General features: G+C 42.9%; 1 protein-coding gene across 4 annotated transcripts in view; it reads right to left on the reverse strand.

Moving 5' to 3' along the window:
* Positions 1-14,699, reverse strand: part of C6H12orf56 (chromosome 6 C12orf56 homolog) — an 80,323-nt gene that overhangs the window by 48,790 nt on the left and 16,834 nt on the right. For all 4 annotated transcript variants that reach the window (XM_045151499.1, XM_045151497.1, XM_045151498.1 and 1 more), the window contains exon 3: positions 5,729-5,801. In XM_045151499.1, coding sequence (XP_045007434.1) covers positions 5,729-5,801 — 73 coding nt within the window. The remainder of the gene's footprint in view (positions 1-5,728; positions 5,802-14,699) is intronic.

Consider the following 14,699-nt stretch of genomic DNA (forward strand, 5'->3'; position numbering starts at 1 on the left):
TTTTTTTTGCTAATTCCCAAGCTTTTAGAGTTCTGAAGATTCTCTGATCTCCACTCCCCTGTGGGACTGGGGTTACAGGCATGATAGCCATACCCAGCTGTGTTAGGTGAGATCTGGAGATTTGAACTTGGCAGTCTCAGCTCCCTACCAGGCCCTCATGCTTGTACAGTAAGTGCACTTAATTGCTGAGCCATCTCTCCAGCCCAAGATTTTTTTTTTCAGTATTTTTTTTTTTTTTAGTTAGGGTCTCACTTTAGCTCTGACTTACCTGGAACTCTCTCTGCAATTGGAGGCTGGCCTTGAATTCACAGAGATCCTCCTACCTCTCCCTGGGATTAAAGGCATGTACTACCACACCCAAACCACTTCTTTTTATTCGTTCCTAGATTAATTTTAATCACAAAAATCCATTCTCATTTGCATAGTACTACTGACTCTGCTGAGTTCCGATTTATAGGCCCCCTCCCTATTGACCAGGCACATGTAACAAGGTGCCAGGGGAGTGGACACCCTAAGTTTTACATCTCTGTTCTAAGCCTCCGTCAGGCAATTCCTCAGGCTTAAGGGTATGCCTGCTGTCACTGTGATCCCAGAATAGGATCTGGAAGGGAGAAATGGGCATACACACTCTTCTCGCTCTGTGGAGCGGCATATGGTGGAGCCAGATTTTAATCACACAACTGGACAAATTACAGCTTGTGGTACACAATCTTTGAATGCTATTCACCAAGCATCTTACATTACCCTATCTTCTTCATAGGATTCCAGTGTTATAATAACTGTGTTACTCAAGTGTATAAGAAAAAAAAAAACTCATACATGAGTTTCTAGACAAATTAATGTCATGGACTCAAAGTCTGTGAACTGGGGTGTAGTGTTGCATGTCAGTAATTTAGCACTTGAGAGGCTGAGACAGAAGGATCGTGAGTTAGAGGCCATCCTGTCTTACATAGCACAATTCTGTCTTTAAAAGAAGCAGAAGGGCTGAGGATGTGGCTCAATGGGTAGAGTGCCTGTATAATATGTAGAAAACCCAAGTTTGAGCCCAACCTGTGAAAACAAGGTGGCCCACAACCTGAAATCCCAGTACTTGGGAGTTAGAGGGAGGAGGATCAGAAGTTCAAGATCATCCTCAGCTATATAGAGAGTTTGAGACCACCCTGGAATACAAGAGATCTTGTCTCAAAAATATTAAAATCAAATGTTTAAAAAATAAAATAAGGTCTGGAGAGATGGCTCAGTGATTAAGGCACTTCTGCAAAGCTCATGACCCGAATTTGACTCCCCAGTAACCATGTGAAGCCAGATGCACAAAGTGGTGCATGTATCTAGAGTTCATTTACAGCCTCCGAAGGCCCTGGCACACTCATTCTGTCTGTCTCCTCTCTAGCTCTCTTTACTTGCAAATAAATAAATAAACTTTAATCCCAGCACTTGGGAGGCAGAGATAGGAGGGTTGCTGTGAGTTTGAGGTCACCCTGAGACTACATAGTGAATTCCAGGTCAGCCTGGACTACAGTGAAACCCTACATCAAAAAAACAAAATAAATAAATAAAATTAAATTAACATAAAAGGAGAAAAGGGGCTAGAGATATGGCTCAACTGACAGAGTGCTTGACTAGCATGCATGAAGCCATGGGTTTGATGGGGACACAGAAGCAGGATGTGCAGAAGGTCAAGGTCCTCTGCAGCAACATAAGTGAGTTTGAGGCCGACCTGGGCTACATAAGATCCTGTCAAAAGAAAGAGAAATTAAAGAAGAAAGAAAGGGAGGGAGGGATGGAGGAAAGGAGGGAGAAAGGAAGGGAGGAGGGAAGAAGGGAAGGGATGGGGAAAAAAAGAAAGAAATGTTAAAAAGGAAGAGGAGAACAGTTGTGCCCTGTCCTGTGCAGCAGTGAAATTTAACCTCCAGTATGATATTAGGCAAACCTTTGGGAAGTGATTAGATCTTGAGAGCATACTTCTCATATGTCCACAAAGGCAGGACTATATAGATCAGCAGTACAGTGCTTGCCTAGCATACACAGGGCCCTGGGCTTGATATCCAGCATTGGAGAGAGATGCAGAGGTTACATTTAAGTTATTGTTTTAAAATAAGCTATCCAGGATGGGAAGATGTCTCAGCAGTTAAAGGTGCTTGCATGCACCATATGACCCAGAGGCAAAAAGTGGCATAAGTGTCTGGCTTTCATCTGTAGCAGCAAGAAGTTCTGGTGTGCCTTTATACACACACATCAAAAAATTAATGAATGAATGAAAACTAAAATATTATAGCCTAGTAATCAATATCTTGAGATACTTTGGCTTTATTTTTGATAAATTTATCTTAATTTGAGTTTGGCTACTTAATATTTCCCTGCCACATTCCAACTCTCTGCCCCAAATGTATGTGAGTGTTTGGTAATCATTTAAATTACAGAGAGGGGCTGGATAGGTTGCTCAATGGTTAAGGTACTTGCCTGCAAAGCCTAACAACCCAGGTTTAATTCTCCAGTACCCACATAAAGCCAAATGCACACAGTAGCCCTGGCATGCCCATTCTGTCTGTCTGTCTGTTTCTTTCTCTCCTTCTTTCTCTATCGCTGCTTAAAAATAAATAAATAAAATATTATTTTAAAATTCTATAAATAAAAGGACTGGAGGGATGGCTTAGCGATTAATATGCTTGCCTGTGAAGCCTATGGACCCAGGTTTGATTCCCCAGTACTCACATAAGCCAGATGCACAAAGTGGCACAAGGTTCTAGAGTTAGTTTGCAGTGGCTAGAAGCTCTGTGCGCCCATTCTCTCTGTCTCTTCTCTCTCTCTCTCTCTCTCTCTCTCTCTCTCTCTCTCTCTCTCTCTCTCTCTGTGTGTGTGTGTGTGTGTGTATGTGTGTGTTTGCAAATAAATAAATAGATATTTGAAACTTTTAAAATGACATAAAAGATTAGTCTTTAAAGGAATGCAAGGCAAATCCTGTTTTCAAATTCAAATTGCAATGCATAAACTAACCTTTGAACATTTTCTATTTGTTGAATATTGCTTATTAAAATCTAAGCAGCAACCATCTTAACTCAATAATCAACATCTGTGGAAGTTCTAAGGTTGTCACAAAACAATTTCTCTTAGGTAATAGAGGTGATATCGTAAATATTCAAAGCTGTGTACAGAGCATCGAGTTCCAAAGTAGGGTTTAGATTAACTCTCATGGACACAATCTCAAGCAAGCAAACACATTCTAACTCCTTGGAGAACAGTTGGCATTCACACAGTGACTGCACTCTTCCTAAAGTCTTATCCTTTGACTAAACAACTACTGAGTCCTTGGTTTCTGAGCTTATATGTATAGCATACTAACTACTCCACTATTACGGAAATGTGGTCCATATTAAAGAAAGAAAATCTCATCCTCGTCCAAGATGTTCGTAATTACTAGGAATAATCAGAATAAAGAAAAAGAACTTATGGTTCTAAAAGAATGGAGATGAAGAGTCAGCCTTTTCCATTACTGTCTCCATTGTTATTTACTTCAGTGACCTCTGTCCTTATCATTATTATTTCCTTCTTGCTTTTTTCTTTTAGCTTGCTCAGTTAGAGAAGGATTTGCTTACATTGAGCCTTGGGAAAAAGAAAAGAAGCTGAAGTAGAAATGTACCTGGCCCTGGAATGGTGCTTTCCCACCTGCTGGTGAAGGTGAAGGCATAACTTACACTAAGGTGGTCTGACATCTTGGGCCAGCCCAGTTGGATATTCTAAAGTGTTCTCCTGCAGTCACCACAGAGTGCACTTAATAAGGGGAAGGAGTAGGTGTGTCAACCAGCTCCCACAGGGGTCCTGCATGGTCTATGGCTGCATTGCTTCCTCCAGGTTGAAACATTCCCTCGTGGAGGGAGGAGGAGAGTACAAGACTAAAACTTACTAGACTCGCAAGACCCCTCCCAAGGTTATATAAACAGTCTCTGTGGCTGAAACCATGTATAGAGGAGGCAAGATGCCTTGTCTCTCTGGGAAATACATGATATTGGTGTCTGATGCAAACAAGGAAACACACATGTAAGAAACTTGTTTTATTATTGCTACTATTGCATCATGTGAAATCGTTACATATCATATCTGCCAAACTTAGACAGCGTATCTCAGAAAGTCTGCCTTTAAATGTATAGGCCACAGGATGAATTCATACAACTTCACTGTATAGATACTGTGCAGAACTGATTTGTGAGGCCATTTCCAGAAATAACAATATCTAGAAAGGTGAATGTTTTAAACTGAGCATATCACCATTCCAAAGAACTAAGATTCAATTAACAAAACAATACGAAAATGTGTTTTTCATCTCTCCTTCCACCTCCCAGTTTAGAGAACTCTTAAGTAGATCGGAATTTACTTTCCTTTAAAAAAAAATGGTAAAACACCTCCCTGTGTTTTCTTTTATAAGAGGTTTATGAATACTTGAAACTGTCCACTAGTAAATAGTTATCATAAAAAGGGAGAAATCCATTTATCCTCCCTTAGGGGTTTAAAAGCTCATTGTTTGTTACTACCCTGAGAAGTGTCATACTCATGTAAGCCTGATGTCCCAAGATAACAGCATCCTCTGGCCTCGCAATTAGGACTCCACTTTACACCTAAGAGGAGTTGCAAAGCTCTGTACAGGCAGCTTCCTTAAGCCCTCTAATTAGTGTCTTCTAGCCAGCCTGACTTTTGTTCAGACTTCTGTTTCAGATGCTTAATTGCAGAGAGGATAGTATTAAGAAACTAGGATAACAGACTCAGTGCCACCCCCACCCTCTTTATTGGGGAACTCCTCATCCACCCCACACATGGGGTACATGGAAGCCACAGAGTTTTCAAAGACCCTGATCCCTTGGCCCTGGTGGGTATTTTTCAGTGGTGAATCACTAACTCAAGCTGAAGAGTCAGAGTCCTTTGGTAGGATTTTCAAGTGTTTATGTGAGTAAAGATGTGAGTTGGCCTGTGTCTGGTGGTGGGGGCTGTACACTGGCAACTTAAGATTGTGATGCTCCTTGAAGGATACGGGATACAGTGAGAGAAGGCATGACCCACAAACAGACAGAATATCATAGCATCAAAAAGTAAGTGTTATCTCAATTTTCCGGGTGCTAACTTACTCTCCGTTGGAGAATCTGCTTCTCTTTTTCAGATAGATGTAGATCCTAAGGAGATAGCCACCCCACCATACCTCAATAGGGCCCCGGCTGAAACTAAGAAAAATTGGTGAAACAAGCAAGAGTGCTGTTTTCCTGATGGACCAGATACCAACACAAGGGGGAAGGAGATCAACACAGAGAAAAATCAACTCCTACCAAACCAGAGAGCCAAAGCCCCAGAAGGCCCCAACACCTCATCACTGAAGCAGACCTCAATGAAAAGTACATCAATCCATCAAAATAAGCTTCACTGCTACATAATATAGATCAAATCATGCCCCTGTGAGCCAGGTTAGGTTGTTCACTCAACAAATATTAAGCAGCTACTGGCTGAGGTTGTAGTTTGATAACAGAGTCTTTAATCCCAGCACTTAGAAGGTTGAGGTAGGAAAATGACAGTGAGGTCCAGGCCAGCCTGGGCCAGAGTGAGACCCGGCCTCAAAGAATAAAAATTTAAATTAGAAAAAAAGAAGCCATTCCAAAGTCAGCAGTAAAGAAAAAACATAAAGAAAAACAAATTATGACATAAGTTTTGGTTTGCAAGTTAAATAATATATTTCAAACAACAATCTCACCTGAGAGAAGATTCATTCGGGAGGCTAGAATCTTTTCTTCTCCAAAAGGTAGGACCATTATTCTCTTTCTTGACTTAAAAACAAAAAGTTAATTGGTCATTAATGAAATAATTTGAGCTCTTGAGGAAGACCTAATGTCCTTAATGGGCCATGACAGAACACTTTTTGCATCCAGGTCCCTGGCTCCCTCTGTTAACTGTCAATCTTCACTTCAGCGGTGCCATGGAGAAGCTGAGCGCCTGCACGCGGCCACTCAGGAATGAGGCAGAGTCCCACGTGCTCCTGCAGTGAGTGCCCGGGGTGTCTGCTCTTCTACACAGGCAAGAGGGACGGGACCCTGAAGTCAGAGCTGTCTGCCTCCATACTCCCCGGAGGGTGTCTGGCCTATCGCATTAAAGCACGTCTCATTCTGCTTTGGGGATTAGTCTATTTCACTTCATGCCAACATTACAACATATAAAGTGCACGTCGGTGGAGGAGCCACACTGCCTGTAGACATCCATGAGGCTGACAGGATTTGTGGGCTGCCATCCCTGCTTCCATGCATGGGGTCAAAATGACAACTACCACCAACTAATGAGGAAGAGACAGGAGAAAGCTAGCTTCTTTTAGGCAGTTTGAGTGAGGGGCAGGAGCCCAAAGAGGGAACCGCACGATGTCACCTCTTCTTGGCAGGCATGGAACTCATGTCTGATCCAGTTTCACCCGCAATGGGTACAGCGCCTCCTGGCACCTCCACGGTGGGCTAGATTTTTAGTCAGCCCCTTGAATCTGCTAATTAATCAGGTCTTCCCCTTATATACCTGAGTCTGACAAAAGAATGAATCCATCATATATGGCTGGAGAAATGGCTTGGCAGTTAAGGCATTTGCCTGTGAAGCCTGAGGACCCAGGCTGGATATCCCAGTACCCATGTCATCTAGATGCACAAAGTGATGCATGCGTCTGGAGTTATTTTTTGGTGGCTAGATGCCCTAGCGTGCCCATTCTTTCCCTCCCTCCCTCTCTCTCTCTCTCCCTCTTTCTCCATCAGATAAATATTTATTTATCATTTATTATATGCTAAACAATTAGAACCTAATTTAAATGTGCTCATTTTCATATTGTGTGGGCATTTAAAAGTGTTGGTTAACCCTAAGAGACAAGTTCAGTCTCAAAGGTTCGGGGGGGTAGTTGAGGTAGGGTCTTGTAGCCCAGGCATACCTGGAATTCACTCTGTAGTCTCAGGGTGGCCTTGAACTCAGAGTGATCCTCCCTACCTCAGCCTCCCAAATGCTGGGATTTAAAGCATTAATGTGGGATTAAACCACACTCGGCTAAATAATAAATAATGAATAATAATAATTTCTACTTATTTGTTTGCCGGGAGAGAGAAAGGGGCAGAGAGAGAGAATGGGCAGGCAGGACAAGAGTGCCACTGCATGTGCCACGTTGTGCATCTGACTTTACATGGGTACTGGGGAGCCAAACCCAGGCCATCAGGCTTTGCAAGCAAGCGCCTTAACCAGTTAACCATCTGTCCAGCTCAAAAATCCATTTTTAGCTGTGTGTGGTGGCGCATACCTTTAATCCCAGCACTTGGAAGGCAAAAGTAGGAGGATCCCTGTGAGTTTGAGGCCACCCTGAGACTACATAGTGAATTACAGGTCAGCCTGGGAGACAGTGAGACCCTACCTCAGAAAAACAAAACAAAACAAAACAATAGGAATCCATTTTAATTGACTATAAAGGCTGCGTGTGCTCATCTCTGCCCTGTAATCACCTTCTGATGCACGTAAGTCTGGCTTTCCCTTATCCCACCTGGCTGGGGGCGGGGAGACCACTGTTTCCTGGCCTGGGTAGTTTTCTGTTTGTCTTTTATCAGCGTTATGCCTTAGGGTACCTTCTCACATTGATTGCGTGCATGATTTCCCCTGATCTCTGAGTCTACCACGTGCATTTCCTTTATGCTCTAGATCTACCATGTGGAAATTTCCTCTAAACTCTGGGCCTGCTGCCTGTGCAATTTCTCTAAACTCGGGCTAACCAGGGGCATAACTCTCTTTACCACCCACTTCTCATCTGAATTTCCTGGTCTCTGTTTGATACTTCCCCTCTGCTATTCTTCCTTAAACCATCATCACTTAATTCCTTCACTTTCTTCCATACAGAGGCTCAGAGCAGATTCTGGCCCTCCCAGTCAACTGGATCAAATTAACTAATGTCTAAAACTTAGTGGATTCTTTACCTTTGAGACTGAACTTGTCTCTTAGGGTTAACCAACACTTTTAAATGGCCACACATTATGAAAATTAGTATGTTTAATTAGGTTCTAATTGTTTACCATATTTCTCAGTCATATTTGTTTTCATCAAAAATAATCTCCTGGGCTGGAGGGATGACTTTACGGTTAAGGCGTTTGCCTGCAAAGCCAAAGGACCCGGGTTCAATTCCCCAGGACCCACACATTAGCCAGATGCACAAGGGGGCGAACGTATCTGGAGTTCGTTTTCAGTGGCTAGAGGCCCTGGTGAGCCCTTTCTCTCCCTCTCTCTCTCTCTCTCTCTCTTTCTCCCCCACTTTCTCTGTCAAATAAATAAATAAATAGATAAATAAATAAATAAATAAATAAATAAATAAATAAATAAATAAAATATTAACTGGGCGTGGTGGCACATGCCTTTAATCCCAGCACCCAGGGAAGCAGAGGTAGGAGGATCGCCATGACTTCGAGGCCACCCTGAGACTGCATTTAGTGAATTTCAGGTCAGCATGGACTAGAATGAAACACTACCTCAAAAAAAGAAGCTGGAGCCAGGCGTGGTGGCACACACCTTTAATCTCAACATACTGGAGGCAGAGGTAGGAGGACTGCTGATAGTTCGAGGCCACCCTGAGACTACATAGTGAATTCCAGTTCAGCCTGAGCTAGTGTGAGACCCTACCTCAGAAAACCAAAAAAAGAAAAGAAATATCTTCTGTGACTCGACATTATACATTTCTATGATTGTATTGTTCTATTGATCACACTGTTCTAAAACTGTATTTGAAACTAAGGAATTAATAACTCAAACTACTCAAGAGCTTTAGATACGAACATAGTTCATTATTGTCCCTCTGTCTCCATCAGCATTGTTCATGTAGAGTTTGCTATAGTTTGGATCAGCAATGTCTCCTAAAGACCCATGAATTAAAAGCTTGGTGTCCCAGTCCATGGCACAATTGGAAAATGGTGAGATTTGTTTTCTAACAGGGTTCAAAATGTTCCAGGCAGGCATTTAACTCGTTACATAGCTAAGGATGACCCTAAACTTCTGTTCCTCCTGGCTCTACCACCAGAATGCTGGGATTACAGGTATGCACCACCATGCCTGGTTTTATGTGATGCTGAGAACTGGACCCAAGGCTTCTTAGATGCTAGGCAAGGAGACTACCAACTGAGCTACATCCCCAGCCTGGTACTGAAAACCTAGTCAAAAGCTTATGGTGGGGGAGGTCATGAGCCCTACAGTAGTAATATCTGGCTAAACGCAAGTATTATTCCACCAAACTGGCCTGTAACCTTTTTTTTTTTTTTTCAAGGTAAGGTCTCACTCTAGCTCAGGCCAACCTGGAATTAACTATGTAGTCTCAGGGTGGTCTTGAACTCATGGTGATCCTCCCATCTCTGCCTCCCAAGTGCTGGGATTAAAGGTGTGCGCCACCATGCCCGGTGGGGATGGAACTTTTAAGAAGCAGGGATCGGTGGGAAGGATTTAGATAATTGGGAACCTGCCTGTGAAGGGGATACTAGGATCTGGGCCCCTTCCTGTCTTTCTCTTTGCCAGCTGCTCTGAGGTAGGCAGTTTACCATATGCTCTGCTAAGTGACATGCTACCTGGTCACAAGCCCAAAAGCAGCAGAGCCAGCTTGACCATGGATGGAACATGTGAGACAAATTAAACATTTCCTCTTACCTAATCGCCAATATTTCTTCAATAATACAAAGCTGACTAACAAGTTTAAAAATCATTGTCTTTCTCTTAATATAAAAAACACAGTCTGTTGCTGTAGAGATGGATTAGTGGTTAAGGCACTTGTCCGTAAAGCCAAAGGACTCAGGTTCAAATCCCCAGGACCCACATAAGCCAGATGCACAAGGTATCACATACATCTGGAGTTCATTTGCAGTGGCTAGAAGCCTTGGCAAACCTATTCCCTCTCTCTCTCTCTCTCTCTCTCTCTCTCTTTCTCCTTCCCTCCCTCCCTCCCTCTTTCAAATAAACAAATAATTTTTTTAAAAAAGTACAAATGTACAGTGCTAATTGTCCCCACTACATGTATCCTTACAAAGAAAAATGTCAAACTGGACGTGGTGGCACATGCCTTTAACCCAGCACACAGTTGGCAGAGGTAGGTGGATTGGTGTGAGTTCAAGGCCACTTTGAGACTACATAGTAAATTCCAGGTCAGCCTGGGCTACAGAGTAAGACTCTACCTTGAAAAGCTGAAAGAAATAAAAGTATCTTTTTCTCTGTATCTCAAAGAGTTGGACCTAAATTAGAATCCTGTATATGTGTAATTATTTAATCTAAGTATTTTTACTATAAATGAGTTGCAATTTTGAATTTCTTTCCTTTTTTTAAATTTAATTTAATTTTATTAATTAATTAATTTATTTTTTGGTTTTTCGAGAGAGGGTGTCTCACTAGCTTAGGCTGACCTGGAATTCACTCTGTATTCTCAGGGTGGCCTCGAACTCATGGTGATCCTTCTACCTTTGCCTCCTGAGTGCTGGGATTAAAGGTGTGCGCCACCATGCCCGGCTCAATTTTGAGTTTCTTTGGTTCAGATGATCAAGTTAATTGCTACATGATAAAAAATATTCCCTAGTCTTTCACCCAAGAGGCTTGAAGACAGTCCTAATAATCCCCTGTATTTAAAGGCTCAGCAGCTAATGCTTGCCATTACTCTAGTCTTGATATCAACATAATTAACATGAAAGATCTTGGTAATGACTGTTGTCATGTAGCTGGTCAGTCAGGTTTGAGTTGATTCCTTCCTTGAAGATCCTGTATTACAGAATGTCTAGGATGTGAGCCCAGGGTCCTATATGCACAGCAATACCTAAACCAGGGAACAACATTGTGGGCATGATGGAAAATGGAAACAGTTTTTATCCTGGAATGTATGCTGCTGCTTCTTGTGATGGTAGCAGTATTGGGTTTCAAAACCCTACACAAGACCATCACACAGAAGCTTTTGGGATGGAAGTAAAGGACAGTTGGCAGAAGAGATTCTATGATTAGACATAGACATGACCACAAAGTAAACTTTAACATCATTTGCAAGGTCTCTAGGAACGAGAATTTCATAACTTCAGCCTGTTCTATTATAATCTTTCAATGTATTTTATGTTCCTATACATGTTGAAAAAAGGCCAAGAAAATTATGCCTGTAGACAAGGATAAATATGCATTTAAGGCAACCAACACCAGTTACATATCCTAATTGGTGTAACAAGAGGCTTGGTAAGCAACCAGGGATTTAATAAACCTCCTAATTATAACTTGTATAAACAGTTTCCATGTTGCAGTGTGTCAGTTTGCAAAAGTGCTTATCCATTAAAGAGCATAATCCCATATTTCTCTTGCCTCTGCACATGAACTGCAGACATGTGTGCCACTGTGTGCAGCTGGCCGTACGTGGGTGCTAGGGAATTGAACCCAGGCCATCAGGCTTTGCAACCAAGAAGTTTAACTACTGAGCCATCTCTTCAGCCCTTCCCCACCCCGCATATTTCTCTTGTTTTATAGCAATCTAATACTCTGAAAGGCTCTTTCTCTGATGTAAAAACTATATCACCCTCCCATGCAACCTCCATGTGTTCTCTAAACCCCATCATTGAGAAGTTTTTGTGGAAGCTTCGTTAGGTGGGCACGCTGATAAATCATTGGTTATGATGATTAATTCCATTTCCACACACTCTCCTTCCATGGAAGTCGGTAGGAATGGAGGTGAGAAAAGACTCAAAAGCTCCTTTTTTTTTTTTTTTTTTTTTTCGAGGTAGGGTTTCTCTCTAGTCCAGGCTGACCTGGAATTCACTATGTAGTCTCAGGGTGGCCTCGAACTCATGGCGCTCCTCCTACCTCTGCCTCCCAAGTGCTGGGATTAAAGGCATGCTGCACCATACCTGGCTTGAAAGCTCCTTTTTAAGCACATTGTTGGGTACTGTGACAACCAGAAGTCTCCCCCCCCCCACAAAAAAAAAGCTGTCTGGAAGCCCACCACGTGTCACTTCACCAGCAGGAACTCAGGTAAGCTTGTCAGGAGTAGGAGTGCTCCTATCGTCCCCTCGTCAGGTAACTGAAAGGGTTTGAAACACTCCATCAAGTACCAGTAACAAAAACCAAATATGCATACATCTATGTGTGTATCTACATATTTCATATTGCATTATTGTACATATACATAAGTCCATGAAAATAAAATGGATTACTGAACTATATATTATATTCTGGGTTTGTTCAGTTGTCTGTCCCTGGACTTTTAAAATTTCCTCCCAGGAAAAGCCCAAAATGTGGAAGATAGGGGTAGACAATTCTGGCTGGGGCAGGTGAGTACCAGGAGCTTCAATTCCTCACAGTGCTCTTCTCTCTCTGCCCCATAGTGGACCCTCCAGATCTCCCTGGCCCCTGTAGGAAAATTGCCTGCATCAGATGCTGAGCTCTCTAAAGACATTCAAAGGTGACTTATTTTTGTTGTTGTTGTTGTTCATTTTTATTTATTTATTTGAAAGTGACAGAGAGAGATGGAGAGAAAGAGACAGAGAGAGAATGCGCATGCCAGGGCTTCCAGCCTCTGCAAACGAACTCCAGACACATGCGCCCCTTGTGCATCTGGCTAACATGGGTCCTGGGGAATCCAGCCTCGAACCGGGGTCCTTAGGCTTCACAGGCAAGCGCTTAACCACTAAGCCATCTCTCCAGCCCCCAAAGGTGACTTATTTACTTGTGTTTTATAATCGTTGGGTGGTGACAAAAATGTTTTCCTTGACCAAACTCCACTTGGGTTCCCTTGAACTTTTCAAGCAGCCCTCAACTTTTAGACTTCTGTCTTCTTTTCTACATTGTCTAATTTTAGCAAGAATTCTGTGAAATTGCTCTAGTCAGAATCCCATATCTAGCCATGCATCGTGGTGCATGATAAAATTCTAGCACTGAGAAGGCCGAAGCAGGGATGTTCAGAGGTTGAGGGCAGCTTGGGCTACAAAGCAAGACCCTATCTCAAGACACTCAGAACCCTCCATTCTCTATATGTTATCACTGTGCATGTATCATCTGATTCCGCATCTTCTACAGTCCTCCAGGTGAGGTGTGACCACCCTAGCCTGCCTCCTCCTCTTTCTCCTCCTCCTCTTCCTCCTTCTTCTCCTTTTATTTTTTTGAGGTACATTCGCACTCTAGCCCAGACTGACCTGGAATTCACTATGTAGTCTCAGGGTGGCCTTGAACTCATGGCAATCCTCCTACCGCTGCCTCCCAAGTGCCGGGATTAAAGGTGTGCACCACCATGCCCAGCTGATGTTTGTTCTTAGCAATTTTCTATTTCCTCATTGCAAGCTATTTCTTGGCTATAAATTCTTACTCATGATCCAGCCAAAATTGGCCCAGTTCTATAACAAGTTCCCTTTTCCTTTGTCTGAAAGAGTTCTGAATACAATTTGTATCTATCCATTTACTTATTTATTTGAGAACGAGAGAGGGGGGAGGGAGGGAGGGAGGGAGGGAGGGAAAGAATGGGTGTGCCAGGGCCTCCAGCCACCGAAAATGAACTCCAGACGCATGCACCACTTTGTGCATCTGGCAAATGTGGGTCCTGGGGAATTGAACCTGGGTTCTTTGGCTTTGCAGGCAAGCACCTTAACTGGTAGGCCCTTTCTCCTGCCCTGTTTTTGTCTCTTAAACTACTGTCCATCTCTGGTTTCCTTTAGACAGAGAGATTATCAGCAAAAAGGTGTGTGCCACCATACCTGGCTTTTATTTAAAAAAAAATTTTAATGTATATAATATTTATTTGCAAGCAAAGAGATAGAGAGAAGAGAAATAGATAGATGGTGATAGAGAAAGAATGGGTGTGCCAAGGCCTGCAGCCACTGCAAATGAACTCAAATGAAATGCATATGCCACTGTGCATCTGGCTTTCCATAGGTACTGGAGAACTGAACCCTGGTTCTTAGGCTTGGCAGACAAGCACCTTAACCACTGAGCCATCTCTCCAATCCTCTTTCTTTCCTCCTTTCCTTTCCTTTTCTTTTCCTTTCTTTCTTTCTTTCTTTTCTCTCTCTTTTTTTTTTTTTTTTTTTTGGTTTTTCAAGGTAGGGTCTCACTCGGGTCCAGGCTGACCTGGAATTAACTCTGTAGTCTCAGGGTGGCCTTGAACTCATGGTGATCCTCCTACCTCTGCCTCCCGAGTGCTGGGATTAAAGGCGTGCGCCACCACGCCCGGCCACTTTCTTTTTTTTTTTTTTTTTTTAACACATATCACTGTAGGCCAGACTAGACTTGAGCTTGCAGTCTTCCTGTCTCAGCCTCCCAAGTGCTGGGATTACAGGAGTGCATCCTTATGCCTAATTTTGAAAACTATGAAAAATTTGAAAATAAATACCATTGGGGCTGAGGGCATGGCTCAGTGGACAAAGCAGGTATCTTGCCAGCATGGGGATAGATGTTTGGACCCCCAACACTCATATAAACGCCAAGTGGGTGTGGCAGGCTGCCTGTAATCCCAGCACTCGAGAGGCACAGACTCAGAAGACCTACGGCAGGCTGGCTAACTATACCAGGCAATCTGTGAGGGCGGGGTCCAAGTCAGAGAGCCTGCCTCAGTCAGTAAAGTGGATACTGATGAAGGAAGTCACCCGATGCCAACCTCTGACCTCCACCTGCATGAGCGAGCACACAGATTCACACACATGCACCTACATGCATACAGGCACACATATGCACATGCC

The sequence above is a fragment of the Jaculus jaculus genome, chromosome 6, assembly GCF_020740685.1.
Source record: "Jaculus jaculus isolate mJacJac1 chromosome 6, mJacJac1.mat.Y.cur, whole genome shotgun sequence".
Taxonomy (NCBI): domain Eukaryota; kingdom Metazoa; phylum Chordata; class Mammalia; order Rodentia; family Dipodidae; genus Jaculus; species Jaculus jaculus.